This window comes from Sparus aurata, chromosome 13, assembly GCF_900880675.1.
Source record: "Sparus aurata chromosome 13, fSpaAur1.1, whole genome shotgun sequence".
Lineage (NCBI taxonomy): Eukaryota > Metazoa > Chordata > Actinopteri > Spariformes > Sparidae > Sparus > Sparus aurata.
Genome location: NC_044199.1, coordinates 13,488,561 through 13,513,460, shown reverse-complemented (window position 1 = coordinate 13,513,460; position 24,900 = coordinate 13,488,561). Strand labels below are relative to the sequence as shown.

Genomic DNA, 24,900 nt, shown 5'->3' with positions numbered 1-24,900 from the left:
ACTCTAATTCTTATTTCCAGGAGCACATGATCCAGAACGAGGTGGCCATCCTCCGCCGGGTCAAACATCCGAATATCGTCCTGCTCATAGAGGAGATGGACACTTACAACGAACTCTATCTGGTCATGGAGCTGGTCAAGGTGCGTTTTTGTCTACTGTAATAACATGTTTATTTGATTGTGTTAGTGTGTCATCTGCTCTGGTTGTGGACAAAATGGGATATTTGGCCAAACTAAGATCATGTATGTGTACTTTACACACTGTGTTGGTGGTCATTATCTCCACGTTCGGAGCAGAGAGGCAAAAACAGTGACAGAGAAGGACCGGGGAAGCAAACGATGAGTTCCAACCAGTCACAGTACGGGACCGAGAGAATCGGTCTGTGGCCCCGAGCGCTCGTGTGTCCACATTCTTTATTCTCTGAGTCGGGAAATGTTTGTGCATAATTCAGGAGCCAGAAATGTGATCCATCTGTTCGCATCGTGGCGTAGAGTACTACAGAATATAGATGAGAGGCAATCTGTGGGAGAAAAAAAACGCATGCACGTGTGAGCGCGACCAAGGGGGGGGGGGGGGGGGTCGAGTGGAGGCTTCAGATGAATGAGTTTGAGAAAGTCACTTTAAGGATGACGGGGACCGAGAGAGGGAGAGACAGATGGGTGCACCGGAGATGGGATCGAAACGGTTAGAGAGGGGGAGAGATGGTGCAAGTTATAGCCAAAAGTATGGCTCACACACATAGTTTCTGTGTCCTTTTGCCAGGTGCTGTTTTTGGGTGAGGTCCCTTTCAGTTAATGGGAAAATGAGCAACATTTTTGTGCTTCGGTGTGACAAAGCAAGGCCCAAAAAGATGTATTTTTTTCGAAGATAGCTGGGAAGAACTAAGCTGGCTTGTGAAGGAGCCTTAAATCCAGCCAGGTTTAAAAACTCTCATGAAAAGCCTCCAGGAAGAGCGGAGGATGTTCAACCCGATCGCCAGAATACATTTTGGCAGTGCATGTTTTCTGCAAATCAAAAGAGGAAGCTGAAACTTTCATACTTCTTAATGAGGCAACTTTATGTTACTTTAGGTTCACTTTACAGTTTTATGTGGCGACAATGCCATGTTTATGGTCCCGTTAGGTTTAGGCACAAAAAACACTTGTTTTGGCAAAAAAAAAACACCTGAATTGTTGCCACAGACTGGCTGGAAACGTCCCACTGTTTCATCAAAAATATCCGGTTCTGTTCGCCAAAAACTTTGCCAGAAATACACCGACCTCTCATCAAAAATGTCGTATTCTGAAAAGTACGGATGCCTGATCCAAAATGTACGGTTGTTCCACCAAAAACACAGGCTTGCCTAGTTTTAATGCCGACCCCTTCCCCTTCACCCACCAACATGAAGGTGGGCTCGTGCACATCTCATATGAACGTGACATGTTTGCGGAAATCGAAAAAGGAAGCATTTTATTCCTGGCCACTGGACTGAATATGTGGTCGCAGCCAGTGTTGGGAAGATTACTTTGGAAATGTAGTTGGTTACAATTACAAGTTACCCTGTTGAAAATGTAATAGTAGTGTAACTATTTCAATTACTTTCTCAAAGTAATGTAACTAATTACATTTGATTACATTTTGATTACTTTTCTTAATTTTGAATGAAATCTCTCAACTGCTAACCATTTTCACATTTTAAGACCTATAGTGTGATAAACCTTTCAGTTCAAAGGTTTCACCATATATTATGAGTCTGACCTTAGGCCTGACCTGCGAAGGAGGCTCACTTCCTCACTAAATGGAGCGACAACGGGCTGATTTCAGCCAAGAGGAGCAGGTTGTTTTAATGGAGAGAGTATGAGGATACAAAAAAAGCCTGATCACAGCCTGAAGCAACAGTGTTGCTGCAAATATGACAAGAGGAGGCTGATTTTAATTTCTGACAGCTCTACATTGAGCTGCTTTTAAATATGACGCTTTAGAGCAACAACAACTGTTGTTTTAAACTGTGTTTTATATTGTTTTCATATGTTTCACTGATCGCAATTATAAAATGCCAGTGTGTGTTTTATTGAAAGCGAGGCTGGGTGTGCGTATGAAAATAGGTTACAGTGGGTTTTTTAGGTGCTGTAGCTACAAGCAAATCTCATGTTGTCTCTGTACAAAGACCTTTTTAAATGTGAGAAAACAGAGAAGACCTACTCAAGATTTGCGTTTGGGCAACACATAACAGGCGAAACAAATAATTTATTCATGGCCACATTAAGTTAAATTATCTGTCCTGCTGCGAGCGCACAACTTCTTTCAGTGGTGACTGACTGTATATAAAAGTAAATAGGCTATAGCCTAATAAATGACCTCCTGACGTGAGTCGGATCATCAGCTGAGCAGCGTATCCCCTCAGCTGAACATCTGTAGGCGGAGACGCGGAGAGAAAGTAAACAGCAGCGGATCAGCGCGATCTCTCCCTCCGTACAAATGCTCCGCTCTGATCCAGCTCCACTGGACTTTCAAAGTAAAGGTGACGCCAGCTGTAAATGAGTTAAATCGTTAAACAGCGGTGCTTTTATAGCCGATTTTAAGCTGAAAGTCTGAACAGAACCTGGTCGGGACCAGGTTATGAGCTAACCATAAGTTACCATGGTGATCTAGCCGGGTTAAAAGAGAGCCACCTTTGTAATACAGGGATACGATTTTTCATATGTAACTTAAGTTGTAATCATTGAAATTTCCAAAAGCAACTGTAATTTAATTACATATTTTCTCCCAGTAATGTAACGGATTACAATTACGTAAATTTTGTAATTAAATTACGTAACGTCGTTACATGTAATTCGTTACTCCCCAACACTGGTCGCAGCACATTGGGATTTATGCTTTTGCAGTGATGTTCGACAAACACGTTTAAGTGTAACGTCCGCATACTTTCGGCCACATAGTGAGGATAGAGTGCAGATGCATTGGTTAGAGGCTGAGCTGTGGAAATTTGACGGCTCCCGTGTTTAAATAACTGTTGCTGTGCAGGTCGGACCCTGACGCTGTATCTTAGAGAGAGAGAGAGCGATTCAGCCCTATTTTAAGCCTCTGTTCCACTTAGTCCACTCAGGGAGAGAAACACAGAGAGGATAAGAGAGAGAGAGGGAGAGAGAGAGAGAGAGAGAGAGAGAGAGAGAAGACGTGGGTGAGATTCATATAGAGTGAAAAATATGGGAAACAGACAAACAGAGAGGTGAGTTAAAGGGGAAGGGGACGTTAGAATGGAAGGGAAATATCAGGAAATCAAACTTTCTGGCCGTTAGAGTCTCAGCAGAAAAGATGAGCAACTGCGACACTTGGAAGCGAATCTGTCAGGTCCCATGTGCGAAAACGCCAAGCAAAAAGCTCCCGTGACATTGTCCCCAATACTGACAACCGGCCTGTCCGTCCACTATGATTTGTCCACAGGGGGGAGATCTGTTCGATGCCATCACCTCTGCCAACAGATACACGGAGAGAGACGCCAGCGGCATGCTCTACAATCTGGCCAACGCCATCAAATACCTCCACAGCCTCAACATAGTGCACAGAGACATCAAACCAGAAAACCTGCTGGTGAGTTCACACACAGGGCTCTCGCACGTGGCGAGCGGTCATATAACTTTGCCGCAGTATATCCTCCCTCCTTTCTCAATGAACAGTGAAGTAATATCACTCACTCTGGAGATGAGATGACTCATCCCTGCTGCCCTCACACCTCCCGCACATTCCTTCTCCAGCCTCCCTCGTTTGTGCCTTCCCTCCCTCCTTCTCCCTTCTGTCGACCTCCTAGTTGTCTTCTCCTCCCCTTTTCCCCTCAACAGCTGTCATCCATCCATCCCACCTTTGCCCGCTCTCTACCACCCCGAGTCGCTAATTGCGAGTGATGTTCGAGCCAAACTTTAAAAAATGCTCCACTTCGATGCTAGTTGAGCGGGCCTCTGTAGCCACATTCATCCCTGCTGACAAAAGATGGGGTTGTAGCTTATTTTCTTAAGTCTCCACTTCTTGGCTGTAGAACAGTTTCAATTATATAAGAAGCACTGAGGCTGAGTGAGCCGCCCAAAGTGAAATGCTACACATCTGAGGGCTGGCTCTTTGTCGATTAGCTTCACAAAGTTGTCCTTTTCATGATCGTTAAAAGGTATCCTCAACACTATGCTATGTTCCAAGAGGACTTGATGTAACTTTACAGCACTTTTTATTTACTTTTTAGCCACAGCAAGCTAGTTGAGGACATGCTATCTTAAGCCTGAGCTAGCCTTTTGAATACAAGTCCAATACTCCTTTTAGCTCAAGCTTTGGTCTCCACCACCTCCTGAGCTACATATCTTGCTTTTAAGCTGCTCAATGAGTCAATGTGTGGTGTTTTTTTCTTCTTCTTCTATCTGTCCAGGGATAACAGAGGCAAATTAGATGCAGGCTAACTCAAGCTGCATGCTAGCTAACTGTGTTTACTAGCTTGTTGCTATCTTTGTCCGTCATGTGGTGCTGGACATGGAGTGTAGGTGGGTTGATTGAACTGTGAAAAAGTGAAAACAAAGCAGAGGGGCACAAATCCCAAACAATGCTCCCTGGAGCTGAGGATATCTGATGGTTCAAAGCCACCCTGTGTAGGATCTGATCATTTCAAGACTTTGGTACTTTGGTGCCCCCCAGTGGCACTTTTGGAGACAGCAATGCACAATGATGCGACCTAATGCCCAGAATTTGACCTGGGGATGCTGAGACAGAAGCAAATATTGTGAAAGATGCCTGATCACTTAAAGAATATAAAAATTGACTAGAACACTCGAGTACCGTGAATGCAGCTGCAGAAAAGAGGAGTTGTTATGCCCCACAGTCGGGATCATACTCATCTCATTGCGGGCCATTTAAGATCCTCCTTTTAACAGCAGTTGTTCTGTGTCCTTAGGTGTATGAGCATGCAGACGGAAGCAAAAGCCTGAAACTGGGAGACTTTGGTTTGGCAACTGTGGTGGACGGACCCCTCTACACTGTGTGCGGGACCCCGACATATGTAGCACCTGAAATCATCACAGAAACAGGGTAAGGGCCTCTGAGCAGAATAGAGGGTACAGGAGAAGAAACATTTGTGTTTTTCATTGCACTGTTTTCCATTAAGTCATAATATGTCTTTGTCTCGGCGCAGGTATGGCCTTAAGGTGGACATCTGGGCAGCTGGAGTCATCACCTACATCCTGCTGTGTGGTTTCCCACCCTTTAGAGGGTAAGAAAGCTGCTCCGCCAAGTGAAATGTCACCTGTATTAACGTTTTCTTGAGATAGTAAGAGTCATGTTTAAGACTCATAACGGTATTTCCCTTTTTTGTTGCAGGAGCAGTGACGATCAAGAAGTGCTTTTCGATCAGATACTAATGGGACAGCTAGAATTCCCTCTACCATACTGGGACAACGTGTCGGAGACGGCCATGGTGAACATCTATGTACAGTATCTGTTTGTCTGAGTGTGAGCGGATCCAGATGTTTGGAGTAAAACAAACTAAACCAATACTTTTTTTTTTTTTTGCTGCTGAAGGAGCTGATTCGATCGATGCTGGAGGTGGAGGTGGATCAGAGATACACTGCCCTCCAGGTGCTGGAGCATCCGTGGGTCACTGTGAGTATAGCGTCAATTCAGCCCTTACTATGACGCTCGGACTTGATTAGACGATACGTTTAATTCTCGCAAATGTACAACTTTACATTTTTCTCCCCCTACGTTGGCCCTAATACACCAATCTACCCCCATTAATGATGAGTCACAATATTTTCCCATCAACACTGAATTTTGGTCCTCTCCTCCTTCGCTTGATACAGGATGAAGGTCTATGTGAGAACGATCATCAGCTATCAGTAGCAGGGAAGATAAAGAAGCACTTCAACACCAATCCGAAGGTCAGCGACACCACTGCAGGAGTGTCAGTCATTTCTGTAAGTCACTGCCACTAGAAACTACAGTACCCATAGACCAACTGCACTGATCCATTGTTGGCTTCATCTGAAGTCGTAGTTATCATTGGTTTATGCAGAGGTCTGCAGTTAGACTTTCTGAGTGAAGTGTGTCCTTCTGTTTTTCGAGTGAACTGGTGTTTGACTGTGCTGGTTTCTCTTTGTGTTCAGCTGGATGACAGCTTTTCTATGCAGCGATCTGGGTCGTTGGATTTCTACCAGCACCCGGCCATGTACTGGATAAGGTACGCCAGGTTTCCATAGAGACACGACCGGGTGGACGGTCAAAAATAAAAAAAAAAACAGAGAGAAAATCATTACAAACCGAAATAGTGTCTCTGAAATTGATGTCCTCCTCCTCCTCCCTGCATGCAGAGCCCCGCTGACTGGCTGCTGCTGTGCTGCTTTGACAGCTTCATGTCGTCCCCGCTGTTTGTGCTTGGCTTTTCTGCTCCTTTCCTTTCATCCCTCGCTCGCTGCAAATGCATATCCTACACAGAATGCATCGTTTGTCGTCTGTCCTTTGCCCAAGCCTCGTCCTTGATGTTATGTCTCCATATATCAGTATCTCAGTAGACTTCTTGTGTGCGACTAAGGAACTCCAAGTTACCCCCGTGAATGTTTCCCCTAAATGTCCCAGCGTGAACACACTAAAAAAACAATTTCCTTCATAGCAAAGTAAACAAATTGATGTTGCTTATGTCACTTTTTGTTTGAACCATTTCTTTGTGAATGCTGCCTTCCAAAGAAATAACCCCCGTCCCCTTGCTTTTTGCAGTCGTTTTCAGTGTTTTTTTTGATTGATGTCATGCTCCCCGCCTGGCTACCTCCCACTAACACCGGGCCTATTGAGCGCCCACTGCCAACTCCTGTTGTGTGACTTTATCCGCACCTGATTCATGGAGGACCCAGAGTTGCATGCTTACAAAGGTTTATCGTTAAAAATTCACTGGGTGATATTTACAAGAATTGGACACTGACGAGAGAAAATCAGTAACAGTCTTGAATAAATTAATAACAAATGAGTGCATACATATGCAAAACAATTATATGGACTAATCTAAATAAATCGAAATTATGCAATTTACGGTATATATAGAACGTAATGTACATCAACACAATGTAGCTTAATGTAACGTAATTCAACATAATTGAACTTCACATGATGTAACCTAATTTAACATAATTAAAGTCAATATGACGTAATGCTACATAACGTAACTGTGGTGTAACTCATTGTAAAGCAAACTCAAGTTACCGTAACTCAGCTTAATGTAACTCATCATAATGGTACGGAATATTATGTAACTGTAATTTAGCTTTACCTAACGTAAATCAACGCAATGAAACCTAAGACATCATAGTAGAGCGGAATATAATGTATCTCGGCATAACTTAAACGGAACGGAACTCTGCATAATGTAACGGAAGGAACTTAATGTAAGTTAACATAACATATCTTAACGTAACGTAAATCAACAGGAATATACAGTGAAACTCAGCGTAATTTAACTCATCGAGACTTAACTCATCGTAACTTAACTCATCGTAACCTATCTCATCGTAACCTATCTCAACATAACGTTTTGAAGAGCAGAACCCTTGAGTGTGCTAAACTGAGCAAGGGTGAATTATATAACTTATGGATTGAACTTTTCAAATAGAATATTTTACTTTTTTCTTTCAGGCTTTCCAATTAACATCACACTGCCATTAAAAAATGACAGCAAAATAATTTAATGGGACAATGAACGCAGAAACAAAAGAATGATAGATGTTTTTTTAAAAACAATTGTGTAATGGTGAATGATTTAATTACAGTTTTGACTTTTGTTAATCCTTCTACTGAATGTCCAATTAAACACATTGATGAATGACTTCATGAACGCGTGCAAGGCGCTCCTGGTCCTCCATATTCAATCGTGCTCTCTGCTGCTGGATCTGAAGCGTTAGAGGATCTAACCGTAATGTTCCCGTCTCTCCCTGTTTCAGGCCACCTCTCTTGATAAGGAGGGGCAGGTTCTCAGACGAGGATGCCACCCGGATGTGAAGCCGCTGCCTTTGCAGATGATGCCAGCGACGGTGACAACAGTAACAACATCAACGACGAAAACACTATGGGCGGAGCCTCCCAGGTGCCTGCCCGTGGCCCCCCCCTCTCTGACCCCTGACGCTTGCTCTGACCCTTCCCTGAACCCCAGCCTCCCATCTGACTCTGATGACATCTCCATCAGCTCAGCCAGTAACACCTGCTCCCCCAGCTCGCCCTTCTAGAGAGGGGATGGAGGGGGAGGAGGAGGAGGAAGCAGCGAAGAGGAAAAGAACATCCTCATCCAGCTCCTCCCTCTATACGGAGGAGGAGGAAGAGGAGACATCAGCATCCCCACAGCCTCTCATTCGGGGGCCAGGGGTGAACTGTGGAGGGGGGAAAAAAAATCAGAGAGAACTTTTAGCTTTTCCTGAATCCATCTTTCCAAATCCCGGTGGAGAGATCGATCTGAGGGTGGATAGAGTTTAAAAAAAGAAAAAAAAAAGAAGAAAGGTAAAAAGGTTGTGAAAGGACTATAAATGCAACAAGAGATCACGAGGAAAAGGAAAAACTTTTCATTTATTTCTTTTTTAACGTTCTCTCATCTGAGCACATGTTACGTAGCTCAAGGAGCGCCAAAGGGGCGACAGTGCCGGTTACCCTTCAGTGATGATCTGGGCTCAACATGGAAAACTTCCGAGTGGTGGAGCAGCTCGTAAAGGCAATATGAGAATATGGACCAATGTTCATGTTTTATTGAACCTTATTTATTTATTCTTTATTCACTGCATTTTTTTTATATGTATTTCCCTTTTTTCACAAAGGAGAACCCTGTGTTGACTTGGAGCTTGCCGGAAAAGGAAAATAATGGAAATGGTGTAGAAGTAGAGCTCAGAAAATGTTGAAGTAGGATACTGCACGTATAACGGCGTTATTGTGCCAGAGGGCGAAGGCGTTTTTACAAATGTGTTTGTAAACAGGGTTCATCGACAGAAGATAAATGACAAAGACGACAGCACTTGTGCTTAAACTCTGCGCTCCTCGCAGTATTGGCGTTGCCTTCCTGTAATGTTGGATTGCAGTATTACAGTTTACATTTTACACGGACTGCTATTAAGACAACGATGGTGCATTCGACTCCACCTCGCAATTTTGTTAATCGCTTCACTCACGACACAAATTTCAAGCAGCATTCGGGTGCTTTGTGTAGCAGACTCAACATTTTGAACAAATTCTCTCCTCGGTGCACACATTTTCCACCTTCATTCCGCATCGATGTCATATTACTCTCGATCTTTTGTGGCGCTCGCGTACACATAGGAAGCCTTGTTTACATTTTTTCTCTCCGACACTTAACAAGACACATTTCATACACATTTTCCAGCAGTAAAGAAAGGTATAATTGTCGCGGCCTAGGAGGTGGCATTTGTACACGGTTCACGGTCTATGAGGGCTGCCTATTTGCACAAAGTACTGCCTTCGAGGTGCAGTCGAACAGGTTCCGAGAGAACGGAACAGAACGGAGAACCAGCAGCACTCTTGGAAGGATGGCGGAGGAGGATTTATTTCAGCTCTGTACAACCTCATTCATGGCTTCATTTGTTCAGATGAAAGCATGACAGACATACAGTAGCCTATTCTTATAATAAAGAAAAAAAAACAGTTTCGTGATGACGTATTGTTTATATGTTATGTAAATAACATAATTTTATTTATTTTGATAGTTCACAATACAGTATATTTCTTTACTAGTAGTAAGTCTATGAGAACTGTGTACCACAAAAAAAAAAAAATCTAGAGGAGATCATCAGGTCGGAGTGAAACAGAAGAAGACTATTTAGACCTGATGTCATGCCACATGGATGGACCTACGCAGGCGAATTGAGAAGAAGGAAGTCTTTCCTTCCGGTCAGACACTGGGAATGATGTCACTTCCTTAAAAAGGGATTTCCAGTACCTGATATACGATTAAAAAAGCGAGGAGAAGCCGGATGACTGACAGAAATGCAGAGCGACTGTCATTTTTTTAAAAAGCGGATGATCTCCCTGCAGTCGTCACACTTGTCTGTACGTTTCTGTATTTACTCCCATCATCACACATAGACAGTAATGTGCCGCAAAAAAAAAAAAAATCGACCGGATCAGTGCGACTTGGTTGTGCTGTTTGAAACCCACACTCTCCAGCACATGTGGTTTACCAAAGTGTCTCTCTCACAGCTGCGCCAGTGTTACAATCCGTTGCAATACCGATACCTGTACCTCTGTTCAACAATGGTCTATCAATAATAAAAGTACAAATAAAAAAAAATGTTTCAAAAACACAAATTGTCTGTGACTTCTGTAGAGCTTTAATGTAATTCATTGAGTTAAATTAGTGATGTTAAAACTTAAGTTTAACGGATTTCCGCCTGCATGAATGGACCACTGGTTTAGATGCTTGATACAGTTTTTAAATTAAGTGCACATCATCCCACTGAGACTTTTTTTTGGGTGCTGTTGTGAACTGTTATCTGCCGGGGTGGCACTCCACTAGAGGGGCACTTGATGTTCTCATGAATTCCCACAGCAGTTGTGGCCAGAGGCGTGGGATCCAAAATTTCAAAATTTGGCAAACAGGTGGTGTGGTGGACTAAAGTGAGCTTCACAGTTTGGCTGTTGAAATTGATTACAGCGTCACCACAGTTACATAAGAAAACGATTAGATCATACGATAAACAGTACAAAAAAGTTAAGACTTAAGATGGACGCGTTAAAAACAGATAGATAATTAAAATGTGCCTTCCCCCTGTGTCCTATATCCCCTTTCAAGGGAGAGTATGCAGGTTTAATGAAAAAATATATATAAGGAACTGAGTGTGTCACACCTTTCTGCCTGTTGCACAGCTAATACCAGCTCCAGACAGCTGTCTCTGCAATCTCCCTATGATCCCCCAGCCATGTTGCCAGAACCTTGACACTTTATTGCTATTCTTACCTACAGGAACACTACACCAAGTAGGGACTAACATTTTCTGGTGACATTTTGGTACCTGCAAAGTATCTCTGCCTCCACAAAAGCTGTCCATCTTTCTTTCAGCTCTCTCAGATGTTGTACTTTCGGAAAATCATACTGTCATTTTAGTGTCCTTTCAGCAGAGGCCGGTGTCAGTTTGATGAGCTGGAAGAACAAGCAGGCCATTTGACCACGGGCCTTAACAGCCAGTTGGTATTGACTATTGGTTAATAATAGGAATAATTCAAACTCATCAATATCATGTAATATAATATGAAATGAGAAGGGATGCACAATATAGATTTTTTCAGCATTGCAGCAGATTAACTAGATCAGATCAGATCACTAGCCCAACAACAGCCTTCTTTTTCTTTTTCTCTGTTTTTATTGACGGAGTACAAAAAGGTGTGGATATGGCACTTGTCAATGAAAGCAAAATGGTTTCATATTATTAGCTCCACTTATCAACTATTATTTATATCAAATTTATACCGCTATAACAGATACAATTCCAAATATTGGGCCGATATTTATTGTGCATCAGTAATTGTAGTATAATATAATATAATATAATAGTATTTTTACAGTAAAAGTAAAGCTATCGTGATAAAATATTACTTTGGTAAAAGTAAGTCACTCAAACAAATGTTACAAAAGTATCTGATAATGAATGTACTTCTGTAGCACAAGTAATTCTATGACAAAAGTATACTTAAGTAGCAAATGTGCAGTTAAAAGTAAATTATACATATATTTATCTGAATGTCTGTATTATATTATATATATATTATATTTTAATGATCAGAATCAGTGCTTGTTATTATCTGATTGCGAATGAATGACTGAATGAGAAAAAAAATACATTATTTAATTACATGATAAAATCTAATCTAATCTAGTCTTGCCAAGTATGTGTACACAAACAAGGAATTTGACCCAATTTAATATAATATAATATAATATAATATAATAAAAGAGCACTTGTTATTTTGGCCACTAGCGGTCGTTCTAACACATGGAAGCAAAGCGGCGAAGAAGAACATCTCCATTACTGAAGTACAGCGAAAGGCTCAACGGCTGAAGTTGACATCCGAGTCACAGCTTCTGATTCGAATTTCCCAGTCCACCTTAAAAGTGTCATACCGCCTGTAGATGGCGCTATTCAGTCATGTTCAAGCCGGTTCACGGACTGAAAGTAATACATACGGGGAAGATGAAATGAAAATGAATAACACAGTCTATAATTGGTTTACAATCCTAAATTTGGATAATTTTAGGTCTAGCACTTTTTTGTTATTGTCTTTGCTCATAGTAAACTAATTTACAGGTGTTATTTTTTTTTTTACCGTTTCATTGTGTTATTCATTCTCATTTAATCATCCCTGTATCTATTACTCCCAGTCCATGAACCGACTTGAAGGTGGCTGAACAGCGCCATCTAAAGGCGGTTAGACACTTTTAAGGTGGACCGGTAAATTCCAAAGAAGAAGCTGTGAATCGGATGTCAACTTCAGCCGTTGTGCGAAATGCGAGCAGTGTCAGGCTACAGCAGACCCATGGAGGTATCTGTAGCCGGCTGAAAAATCTTTAGTTTTTTTCCCCACCTCTTGGTTTCTTTACGCATTCACTAAAAGAAAATGACTGGGCGAATGTCAGCTAGTAGCTGTGTTAGCTAACTGAGCTTGCTTACGTGAGCTGACTGCGAAAGGGGATGCTAGCTAGCTAGCCTCACTAGCTTGTCGCTGCTACACCGCAACCATGAGCGAAGATGACACCTCGGCATCGGCCAGCAAAGACAAAGACTCGACCCTCCTGCTCACTAAAGACGGACAAAGGTACTACGTGAGTAAGAGCGGGGTGGTCGACAGCAGGAATGTGACGACGCCGCACGAACCAGACCACAACGCCTCCTCGTACGACGCGGACGATCCGGACGAGGAGAGCGACGTCCTGGACACCTCGGATCCCAGAGACGGCGCCGCCAGCCCGGAGGAGCTCAACGACGAGGAGACGTCGGAGGGTGACAACGCTCCCAAACAGTGCACCTATGAGGGATGCACGGAGACCTCGACGCAGGTGGCCAAGCAGAGGAAGCCCTGGATGTGCAAAAAGCACCGCAACAAGATGTACAAAGACAAGTACAAGAAGAAGAAGAGCGACCAGGCCATGTCCAGTGGCAAACTCGATGTAAGATTAAGCTTCATGGAGGCTTTCGTACTCATTCATCTGATTCAGTCATGATTTGTTCTAGTTCGCCTCAACCCTTTAACAACCCCCTGTCTACATGCAGATGACTGGGTAGAAAGGAATTTGGAGGGGTGTAACAAGGGGCTGAACTTATTGGCTAATGTGGCTCCCTGCCCCTTCTTTCTCCAGACTTCCCTGAACCACAAAACAAACACAACTCCCCCCCAGTTAATTGCTTGTTTATGCCTTTTCTCTCTCTCTCTCTCTCTGTGTGTGTGTGTGTGTGTGTGTGTGTGTGTGTGTGTGTGTGTTAATCAGGAAAACTCAGAGGAGAGGCCGGTGTCTGTGAACAAACAGCGTCTGGGTGCCATGGGGGACAGGCCAGCCAGACCCTCCCTGATAGAGCAGGTCCTGAACCAGAAAAGACTGGTAAGTTATGATGCAAACTACATGTATTATTTGGTGGTGAAATGGAAGAAAACACAACATAGATCGTCTTTTTAAGAGCCTCAACAAGTCTCCAAAACACTAACGATTGGCATCATTTTCTTGGTCATGAAATGATTCCCTTTGAAAAGGAGTTGTGGACACAAGCCGTGCCAAGGAACCTAAAGAAGAAGGAAGTGTTACTATGTCAACCGTATCACACTTTGGGGCCAAACCGTGGTGACAGCAGCTGTTTTGGGAGTCAACAAGAATCAATGGGAGATGATGGAGAAACATCTTTCAACCCAACTCATCTACGTTGTATAACTCTTGATGAAGTAACGCCTCCAGCAAATGAAAGGCCGCACCTCAGATGGAGGTGAACCACAGACAGATGAAGGTTAACCACTGATTTTTTCCCCCCCGCAACGCTAGGAAAGGCTGCTGTTCTCACTATAATTGCAGTCTCATCAGTGGAAATCAGTCAGACCTGCCTCGTTTGATCACAGTATAATCATTTGAGGGGTGAAAATCAGTGGTTAACCTTCTCTCTGAAGTGTGTTCTTTCTTTTTCTGGAGGCATTTTTTAAATCAGAAGTCTTACAACGTAGGAATGTTAGGATTTAGTGTGTTTCTCAATTCAATCTCCTATTGTCTTTAATACAGCCGACACCACAGTCTGGTCCCAAAGCAAGATTCAGTGACGTAATGACTCTCGCTTCTTTTTAAGGTTCCTTGAGCCGTGCCAGAAAAATACTCCCGACTTAATAAAATACTGCGTCACCATTCTCCTAATCCACAACTCCATTTGGACTATTGATTTTAGGTCGTCAGACTATAACATCTGGATCTGTGAAGATATACATGCCATCACTTTTAAGCCCTGGCTGTCACTTACATTTAGCAAATTCCACTTTAAAAAGATATTTCACAACAACAGCTTGGATATATCCTGGAGGCCTTTGGTAGACTTAAGCAAGTTCAAATAATATTTTCCAAAAGCAAAGATTCCAACAAAAGTTCAACAAAAAATACCACCCTTCAGAGATTCAACAATAAATGAAGATGGGAGAAATTCAGTTAGTTTCAAGTTTGTTTTTCTGAAATCTGTCCAGAGTAAACCCTCTTCCCAAACAATTCAATAAAGGATCTCTGGAAGTGTTAACGGTGCTGTTCAGTTCTGTTGGGTTGCATTACTTGCATGCATCCGCAAAGTAACTTTTGTGTTGTGTCCTTCCACTCAGACTGGGAGGCATCAGTTTTTAAATTACAGAGAACTTGCAATTAAAAAAAGCAGAAAAAAGACAAGTAAGCTCTGTACTATTTCAGTACACTGAAATTTGAATGTGTGTGTGTCTTTCAGTCCCTGCTGAGGAGTCCAGAGGTGATCAGCTTCCTGCAGCAGCAGCAGCAGCTCCTGGCTGCACAGGGCCGCAGCCAGTCACAGCAGCAGTTCCAGGGCTGCTGACGCCCGCTGGTAGATGTGTTGGTGATGAATAAGAGAATCCTGAAGAAAACACTGGTGCTTACTGCGTAAATGGATAGCAACCGTGCACTGTAAACATGAATTTCCCCAGCCAGACAGACAGACAAACAGACATGCTGCGGAAAGAATAACCTGGTAATCAAGGGATGTTTTTGAAAGTGCGGTGAGGCTGGTGGACTAAAGAAGGTTGAACTGATCTAAATCCCTCTAATGTGTGAATTCCTGAGGGAGCAGACTGACTATGAGATCAAACCATGCCTGGTGCTGTTTAGGAAATCTAATATCCTGAATAGAAGCCAACATTCTTTTCATGTTTAGCATAGTGCCCGACTGGTATGGATCTTTTGGGGCCGATACAGACCCTATCCAATAACCGATGATCTTCTCCTTATTTAAATGTTTTCTCTTCTTTAACATGTATTGATTCCACGCATGTCTGCAGCCTCTTCTCAGTCAAGTGGGGCCTCCAGAACTTGTTTTTAACACATTTTCTATCCTTGTATGAAAATAAATACAAATGTAAGTTTGGTGGGATGAATATCGGTCATGCTAGCTGGTTGGTTTTGTGTCTGGAAGTAGAAATCATGTACTGTTTTTGTTGTTGCTGTGTTTTAAAGTTGAAGTGTGCGAATGCCCTGCTGTGAATATGAGAGTAAAATTATAACATTACCATTGAGAAATATCTCAGGCTGTGTGTGTGTGTGTGTGTGTGTGTGTGTGTGTGTGTGTGTCTGAATGCATAAGGAGGAAAAAATGTTGACACTTAAAGAAAAAAAACTTTAATTGAACAGGTAGAAAGCAACCAGTACACAAAGTCAAACATTACATGGAAATACAGTACATACTACCATAATAACATTTACAACACATAAAACAAGTCTTTGAGTACCTATAAATATATCCAATTTTTTCTTGTCTTGGAGTGCAGATTAATGTCCCAAATGAAAATGCAGAGCGCAGATAAATGCTTTATCTTGGATTATTGAACTACACAAGCTGTACATTATCCACATACAATTCAGTCTTAACTTATGTGACAGCTGTATGCAGTTTGTTTGAGATGTCATGAGAGGGACCATAGGACAGGAAACCCTGAACGCAGCAGAATATACAGAATCTACGACTACCTGTGTGAGCGAACTCACTCTCAAGTGTGTGTTCATGTTAGGACACCGAAGAAATAGGGTTGTGCGGGGAGCCCATCTGTGTGAGGACCTTGTCCAGCCACTGCAGGGGCCCATGCAGATGTACCTCGATCCAGCAGGGGGTGCTGGTCACGTCTTGACGGTGGTATTCGGCTCCCCAGCCCTGAGGAGAGGAGACATAAATCTCAGCAGTTCAGTTAACTATTCTAATTAATGGGTGCTGAACAAACAAGTATGATCCCAGTTTGTGCGAGATCTGACTCAACGGCACGTCGAGGTCAAAATAAAAGCAGCTGTGACTAGACGTCCAACCGATCTGACACTGCACGTCACGTTTGATTTGAAAAGACAGCTCAGTACCTTCACGAAGCTCATGCGGATGGTGCACATCTTGGTGAGCTCATAGACGACCTCGAAGCCGTGGTTGACGGACTGGGCGAGCAGCTGGGCAAACAGCTGGTTGTTGAAGATCTTGAGGCTGCAGCCGCTCGGGATCTTGCACACGGTGGTGGCGTGGAAGCCGTGCTGGAAGTTACAGTTGCGGCTCTGGACGAAGATGCTGCTGTCGCTCAGGCACTCGGCGTACACCTCGCCGCCCACATAGTACAGGTGTAAACCTGAGAAAATCAATGACAAAGTCAAGGTCAAGTTAACCATAGACCATGTCACTCTCAGGGTGGGAAGTTAATGGATGGGATGATGTTAGACTGCTGTGTTTCAGGTTGCAAGTCCTATAAAAGTTGTGAATCTGATAAATTATTATCATTGTACTGCTTCCAAATTGATCAGCGACTGAAAAGATGATGGATAGCGTAAATCTGCAGGGGAAACGGGCCAGATGTCAAGGTAAAACAACATATTTGAGATCCCGTTAGCATTCTCCCAGTTCCTAGCTAACGTTACCATAAATGTGTCCAAGATGTGTGTTGATATTTTACAATTAATATGAATGTTAGCAAGGAAGTAGACGAACGCTAACATAGCTGTTATAATCGAAACAGATGATCAAATATGTTGTTTATTTCTTCGCATACGTCCCGATGTCCCTCCAAATTTCGATGGGGATCGATCAGGAAGCAGTGACATGATAACAATTTGTCAGATTCCTAACATATATAGAACATTTTGAGCTTCCCACCTTGAGATGTCATAGGAAAAAAGGCAGCCATGTGACTACTGTCAATTACTGACTAACAACTATATTTTGTATGTGGGAACAGTCCCCACAGAAGAAGACTACAATCATGCCTATAATTGATAGACAAATTTGACTTTCCTTTAAAACGGGAAAAATGCAAAAACGCAAAAATAACCGACATTCATCCGATTGTTAAGAAAAACTTGTTTCGTACATTTAAAAAATGTCAATGTTTATGTGCTTAGTACAGCCAGTACTGCACTTTTAATGCAGAGTAGGAAATTATAAAATTGCAACATGACCACCACTGTGGTGCAAAAAGCTTGAAATGTCACAACATGTCAAAAGAGCATAAAAACAGCTCTTTGTAAGCCAAGAAGACAAGTATCGCAAACATATCATCAAAAATATACATGTACAGTCGGCTCATTGTGTGCGAACAAAGGTCGTGTTCTTCTCATTCATCTGCCAGGGGGAAACATTTACGCTTGTTAATTAAGAATGTCTGACTGGTGTCTGTAAATTGGGGACCGAGTACCCTCAACCAAACCCTCGAACGCATCCTCACTGTGCGTGGCTTACTGTCACCCAGCAGCACTTGATGTCGGTCTAACAAAGGCAGTCCGTCTAGTGTCCTTGTACCACGAGAAAGAACATTTGGCCCGTCCGGTTTCACACTCTACTCGCCTCGAAGTGATTACTTTCTTCCTAAGGCCTCATAAGGTCTTGCTCCTAATCATCTCTGATTCACCGACGTTCTATGTGCCCCATAGACCACTAAATCCACAGATGGAGCCCTGCTGTTTCCTCCCTGATTGGCCTCTTTGCGATACACAGATGTCTTTATTCTGATTTATTTGATCGCGTTCATTTTATCATCTTTACTTCCTCCGTGCTCGTGTCCTTCGGCCATTCTCATTTTATCGATCAGTCTGACTTGCCTTGCTTCATATCCTTCTGTAAAGCACTTTGTAACATTAATAAGATGAGTGATATAAAAATAAGGTTTATTATTATTACATAGACATATGCACATGCACACGTTGGGCGTCCCCCTCTCAACCCTACCTACCTTTGCCTATGTGCCGGCGTGTGTGCTCGATGGTGGAGTTGCGGTTGACGTTGGACAGCAGGCCGAGGCAGAAGCGGTTCTTGTTGTTGGATGGGTCCGTGAAGCCGTCCACCAGGACGCTGCGGGACGACGCGTGGAAAGTCTCCCCGACCCGGTTGTTGAGCTCGTAGTAAGCCACCGAACACCAGTACTCCGGTTCCTCGTAACACACGGGCCGTAAATCTAAACGACAGACATGCGAGCCAGGTTATTTTGTGTAACACTCAAGCAGGTCCCGATGTTTCATAATGTCATCATGTCTCCGGTCCAGGTCGAGTTTTAAGTCATTTAGTTGTCAAATCAAGTTGAATGCGACTTGAGATGACTTTAGACCAAGTAAGAGATCCTGGATTCAATATTCTATCCTATTGTATGTTTTATTCGAATAGTCCATTTCAAACACAGATGTATTAAGGAAAAGATACCTTTGTACAAACAGTATAATATGCATCTTGCAAGTCTACTTACTGAGTATTTATGATTTGTTCAACTTACCTCTGTGCGGAGCTGAGAGTGTGAGTTTGAGGGTTTCTGTAGAGTTGCTGGGCTTCACGTCCTCTGGAGGGCTGCTCTCCATCATGCTGTACGGAGGTGGGGGAGTCTCCGCTGGATAAAGCGTATGAAAGGGGGAAAAAAACGACTTGAGTTTTTTTTGACTCTGACGCTTAAAGATGTGAAACAACTGCACATGTGACGGTATCGACTGGCCGAATCCGATCCCTACCTGTGATGTGATACGGACTGCCGGGCTCCGCGGAGCTGTTGGGGGAGTTGGGGTAACTCTGTGAGGTGGGAGACTGGGCAAGGGAGGAGGAAGGGGAGGAGGAGAAGGTGGAGCAGGGCAGCGGAGGGAAGGAGTCCGGGTAGGTGGCGTTCTGGGGCATCAGGGGCTCGTTGTGCAGGGAGGCGTTCCGGAACTTTGCCAGCAGGCTGTGTTGAGGGTTGAACTCGCTGTGACGCGGGACCAGCACCGGCGGCAGCACTGAGCGGAGACAGAAAGGACGGAAGATGCTGTTGTAAAAGATCAAATTACTGCTTTTGGCTCAGGAACACTGTATTCGATCACTGTCATAGAGCCCCACAAAAGCTTCACTGTTATGACATTAGAATTCTACGATGAGATTATTTTCTACACCACATTTAGAGGATGTGGTGTACCTGGAGTCTCCACGCGCCTGTAGTGGTACGGGTTGACGCAGATGTCCTTCTGCTTGGAGCCGAAGGGGAACTCGCAGCACTCCAGGGCCTTCAGCTCGTGGTGGGACTGCAGGTCGGGCCAGCGCCACACCCTGCAGTAGATGACGTGGGGCAGACCCTTCCTGTGGGACACCTGCAGCCTCCCGTCCAGAGACCGCGGAATTGTCACGCACTTGCCTGAAGGATTCGGATAAAACAGCAGGAACAGTGTTACTTCTGTCGTCTGAAGCCGTAATCGGGATGATAGATATTCATTACCACACAAATCAGCACTTGTCTTCGCATGAACAGTATCTCTAATACAATTACGGCCTCCCTCTCCTGCACTTTTAAAAATAGAAGTCTGCAAAACGTAAGAACACACGGTGGCCGTCAAGTGCAATTCACAAAACAAAATAACAAGTAGGAAAACATGACAGCAACAATAACCACCAGCGTGTCCATCCAATCAGCAACTGTTCTTGTCGATAGACGGCAGCTACCTCTTTTGGTTTGGCGTTAATGTCGGTGTTTCTGCTTCATGGTTGTGGTTTTTGTCTTGCTGTCGTGTTTTCTCTTTTGTTAATTCGATTTCCAAATTGTTGTTGTGTTTCTCTATTCATTGTTGTGATTTCAGTTCAAGGCCACCGTAAGAAAACCATCTAAAGCCTCTGAGTGCAACTACAAAGTGCTGTATCTGAATGTGTGTGTGTGTGTGTGTGTATATATATATGTGTGTATATATATGTGTGTGTGTGTGTGTGTGTGTGTGTGCAAAAACATACTGACAAACGGCATCTGTTGCATCAAACTTGTGACCTCACAGGCAGTGATGGAGTGTAACTAAGTACAACTTTTAAGTGCTTGTTATTTACTTCATCATTTCCACGTTTTAATATTGAAATACTCTTTTACGTTATACTTAAATTCCACTACATTTCGTTGGCAAATATTGTATCTTTTTACACCACAACATTTGGCTCACGTGGTCACTTTTAGGATTTATTTCTGTATGTCGTATTGAGCCAATGTAAAGCATTTTACTGACCAACTTCCTTATTAAGTTTTTTTTTTGTTTACTACAACTCGACTTCACTCTTGCTTGAGTAAACAGTACTTACGACCATGTTAAAATATGTTTAATTTAGTTTAACTTGTACGTTTGATACTTCAGTACATTTAATAACCCTAACCCTATTTAATTTATACCAAAGTGTTTTTGTAACATGATATGTTTACCTTTACAGGTTTATACCTCAGACTCTTTACCACGAGAGTTGACCTCTGACCCCCATAATAAAGCAGTGTTGGTCCCCTCATCCTATATTGTGTAATGAGTCAACCAAAGACTGATTCCCCCCCCCCCCCCCCCCCCTCAATTGGGGGCCCATGGTGACGGTGTCAAGTTTTCATAAGAAACAAGCAAATAAGCATACATCAGACACATTTTAGTCAGAAACATTTCATTATTGTGTGTTGCAGAAGCAGTTTTTGTCTCTTTTCAAATCTGATATCAGCACAACAGTTGATATATGCACATTTTCCCCTCAAAAGTGGATATGAAACACTTAGAAATATGTAATGTATGAAGGATATTTTACATAACTAAATGACTGTAAATCACCCAAGCACTGTTTGTGATATTTAAAACCAAAACAGTTTTCAGATCAGATAATATCAACATAAACACCACTACTGATATATCTGTAACAGGCCAATATTGGCTCTTATATCGGCAAGCCCCGCCCCCCCCCCCCCCCCCCCCGACTCTCCAAGTTGTATCTAGTGACCCCCCTGGATGAGTTTGGACCCACTAGAGTGTTTGACGCTGTGATACTCACTGGGCTGCCCAGGACAGCTGAGGGCTCTCTCCAGCTCCTCCATCGCCCCTTTCTTCTTCTTCAGTTTCTTCACCAGAGAGTCCACGGCCTTTTCCGCCCACTTCTCCTCCTCATCCCCTTGTTTCCAGCCTAGCAGGCGCTTCACCGCCGGGCTGGTGAAGGAGAACAGGGACGTAATGGAGGCAGAGGAGTTCATTATGAGATGGGTAAATGGGTGGCGAGATGAGCTGATGGGCGCTGTAAAAAGGGGGATTCAGTGCTCCCCCGAGGACAGCAAATCACAAGAAAAGCCAGGACAGAGGTAAGGATAAAAAGAGGTAGTGTGATGAGTCTGTGTAAACACTTTTTTTTTTTTTTGTGTGTGTGTGTGTGTTCCACTGTCGCTTCCGAGCAGCGCTGGTGGAGGAGTTGAGCTCCCGCCAGAGCAGCGCAAACACCTAAATCCTGTCTCTGTGCTGGCACAGAAGGGATCCGGCAGCCTCCTGCAGGGAAGGTTATTCCTCACTCGGTCAGAGATCCAGGTCAAGTTACAATCATCTGGCAAGAGAAGTGAGAGACAGTGTTAGGTGCTAATTTAACTGAAACAGATGCATGGTGGGGAGGAAAAAGTTCAGAAAGAGCTCAGGGTTTAATGGTGGGTGGAATTCAACCACAGTCACTACAGTGCTGTGGTGATAAGCTGGTGTGGAGTGAAAAAAAAAAAAAATACAAATCCACTCTCACATTAAGCAATCTGGGCATTAGAGGTGGAATTCCATGATAATGAGGCAGTATCAGCAGGAGGACACTGATACAGAGACCCAAACCGATCTCTCCCCACAAGCCCCGAACAAGGTTATTATTCTACTGTGGGAAGAAAATGAAGCATGTTTTTCAGAAAAAGAGCCGGGGCAAAGATGGCCAAAGCTCATTTCTAGATTCACCAACAATGAGGAATGTCCTTTCTGGCCTCTGTTTCTATGATCATGCCACTGACGCCCAGGAGCCATACTGTCTGGCCAGAACACATCACAGGACAGGAGGGGAGGGAGGGAGGGAGGGAGGCAGACAGACAGAGGCAGAAAGAAAGAAAGAGAGAAAGAGAGAGCGGGGCAGCTCTCCCTGTTTGTGTGTTTGCCTCTTCTGTCCATCTAGAAACTATTTAGACTATTCCACTATATTTCAGGCAGCGTGCCTGTTCCAAATCACAAACCATGGAGTCCAGCCGCCTCTTTCTGACAAACCACTCAAGCGGATCCTCTGATATTCATACAGTGCAGTACGATCTGTCGCTCAAAATGAAGTTTATTATGGTGATCTATTGTTTTTATCTCAGCAGCAGAAGCAAGAGTATCACGTCTGACCCATGTGGTCGACAAGATGTGTCCAAGATCTCATCACTTTGAACAGAACTCCATGAGAGTTTCATGTTAAATAAAAAATAAAATAAAATAAAATAAAAATACATGCAGGTTACAAGCAGCAGGGTGAATCAGCATAACCGCACCGTGTCCCATGCCGACAGTGGTTTTCCAGACAGCTGAGCTGGTTTACAATGACAGCAGAAAAAGCGCAACAAGCTCGATGCGGCATCAGTCTGCTGCTTTTATGGAGCCCGCATGGCGTCACTCAGTCTGCAGGCTCAGATAGGCTAATTACCTAATGCTTTATCACCAGGACACCCCTTCCCAAAAAAGTAAACACGCCAGCTTCCCTTTTACTACCAAATGCAGAACGAGGGGGCCCACGGTGTCGCTACAGGATCTTGGATCTACTCTAACAGCACACCTTTTAAAAAGGTGCGCTGTGACATCAGAAGCGTCCAAAACATCATTATCATAGTTTGACAGCATGTCAGTGCCAAGTTAGAAGTTCAACCAGTCAGTGAAGTGCACGCAGTAAAAAAGAGAACTGCAGGGTACGGGGTTGTTGAATATTCTTACATTTAAGCTCAGGGAACATATTGATTACTGATCGATACTCAGCTTTAACATTAAATTAGTCGAAACCCCGGCCATGTCGATATAATGATGATAAAACAGTTATTAATCCACAGGAAGTGGCCAGTGAACACATCATTACCAGTGTTTATCAACAGTTATCTCAAATATTTTAATCCACAATAACATAAGACATAAACAACGCTAATGTCACTTTCTGTAAATAAACACCGTCTGTTTGTGTTCTCACCTCTGTTGTGACGACAAGTGCGCCCCAGACCCGTCCTGTGCGCGTGGAGGCTTCCCCTGTCTGTAGAAGTTGAGGCCAGCACACACCGAGGCAGCGAAGGTGTGTTTGTGTCTGTGTGTGTGTGTGTGTGTGGATTGTGTCTGAGCGTGTGTTGACATTGAAGCGTCAAATCAGCCTCGGTAGGAACGAGCGTCCCGTTGCACGTTTCAAAATAAAAGCGTTGTTGACGATGCACGCCTTGGGAAATTAAGTAGCTGTCTTGGCACAAGTTGTTGCAATTTATAAAAAAGTTTGGTATGATATCAAATATTGAGCAAATAAAGAGCGCTAAAAAGAAAACTGGACAGGATTGTGGACTTTTGTGGACCAATTTAATTAATGTTATAGTTGATGGAAAAGTTTAGCTTAATGAATAAGTGCAAGATTAAAAAAACATACAAACATGAAAAAAACTTTTAGAATAACTTATAGAAAAAAATCGTGTTTTATAAAATACTACAGTAATTATGGCCAACAACAAATAATTTACAAAAAACACATAACAATTTTAACAATATAACTAACATACCACTACTTTTTATAATTCATATTTTACACTACTGAAAAGGAGTTGGGGATATTGTGATATGAACATACATGGATGTGCAATTAAAGTCAAATGAAAGGTGTCATGGGGGAGCAAAGCTATTCACAAATCACAAAATAAAAATCCAGATTTGTCACAGAACAAACAACCAATTGAAAAACTAAAATATCCCAATACTCATTTTGAGACTAAACACTAATGTATAAATATATGCAGAAACATATATGTAAATATGAAATAAATGCAATTAATACATTTAAGCTGTAACATATCTAGAAAGTAACATTTTATAAACAAACAATTCCTACATTTATTGTCAAATGTATTTATTTTGTCACATCTAATAATAATTTATTTATTGAGTCATTTATATATTTTCAAACGTTCAGGTCAGTTTCAAACGGATTAAATCCCTGCTTTTATTGTGAAGGAGCGGCCGCAGTGTGTTCCGACTGTGTCTCGGCAGTGAGCGGCCATCTTGACGCAGGTTTGCAGCGCCCGGAGCCTCCGCTCCTCCAGCAGCCCCAGCCGACTGAGCGCCACACAGCCTCGGCGGCGTCAGCCTGGCTGGAACCGCAGCGCCTGCCTGTAAGATCCCTCCGCCTTCCCCCCGCCTGGAACTTTTCCCAGGACTTTCAGATTCAGGCCCCGCTGCAACAGCATGAGAGT

At 43.2% G+C, this 24,900-nt stretch overlaps 3 protein-coding genes across 8 annotated transcripts in view; 2 read left to right on the top strand and 1 right to left on the bottom strand.

Annotated features, from left to right (window-relative positions):
- The window catches only part of LOC115593775 (serine/threonine-protein kinase DCLK1-like), a 57,863-nt gene extending 47,742 nt beyond the window's left edge, over positions 1-10,121 (top strand). For 3 of the 6 annotated variants that reach the window (XM_030437432.1, XM_030437430.1, XM_030437431.1), the window contains 8 exons: positions 21-140; positions 3,424-3,570; positions 4,910-5,043; positions 5,147-5,224; positions 5,332-5,428; positions 5,533-5,613; positions 5,814-5,927; positions 7,938-10,121. In XM_030437432.1, coding sequence (XP_030293292.1) covers positions 21-140; positions 3,424-3,570; positions 4,910-5,043; positions 5,147-5,224; positions 5,332-5,428; positions 5,533-5,613; positions 5,814-5,927; positions 7,938-8,219 — 1,053 coding nt within the window. In that variant the 3' untranslated portion in view covers positions 8,220-10,121. Of the gene's footprint in view, positions 1-20; positions 141-3,423; positions 3,571-4,909; positions 5,044-5,146; positions 5,225-5,331; positions 5,429-5,532; positions 5,614-5,813; positions 5,928-6,116; positions 6,191-7,937 lie in introns of all 6 variants that reach the window. The other 3 variants (XM_030437435.1, XM_030437434.1, XM_030437433.1) reach the window with 3 other exon arrangements.
- Positions 10,122-12,420: 2,299 nt separating this feature from the next.
- On the top strand, positions 12,421-15,747 carry rfxap (regulatory factor X-associated protein). Its single transcript, XM_030438781.1, has 3 exons — positions 12,421-13,153; positions 13,472-13,582; positions 14,943-15,747. The coding sequence occupies exons 1-3, from the start codon at positions 12,725-12,727 to the stop codon at positions 15,045-15,047; spliced, it is 645 nt and encodes a 214-aa protein (XP_030294641.1). The 5' UTR covers positions 12,421-12,724; the 3' UTR covers positions 15,048-15,747.
- An 81-nt stretch (positions 15,748-15,828) lies between these two features.
- On the bottom strand, positions 15,829-23,795 carry smad9 (SMAD family member 9). Its single transcript, XM_030438780.1, has 8 exons — positions 23,646-23,795; positions 21,477-22,013; positions 19,618-19,833; positions 19,184-19,441; positions 18,955-19,065; positions 18,421-18,642; positions 16,571-16,827; positions 15,829-16,373 (listed from the first exon to the last, which is right to left on the bottom strand). Exons 2-8 carry the CDS (start codon positions 21,670-21,672, stop codon positions 16,230-16,232), a joined length of 1,404 nt encoding a protein of 467 aa, XP_030294640.1. The 5' UTR covers positions 21,673-22,013; positions 23,646-23,795; the 3' UTR covers positions 15,829-16,229.
- Between the last annotated feature and the right edge of the window lie 1,105 nt (positions 23,796-24,900).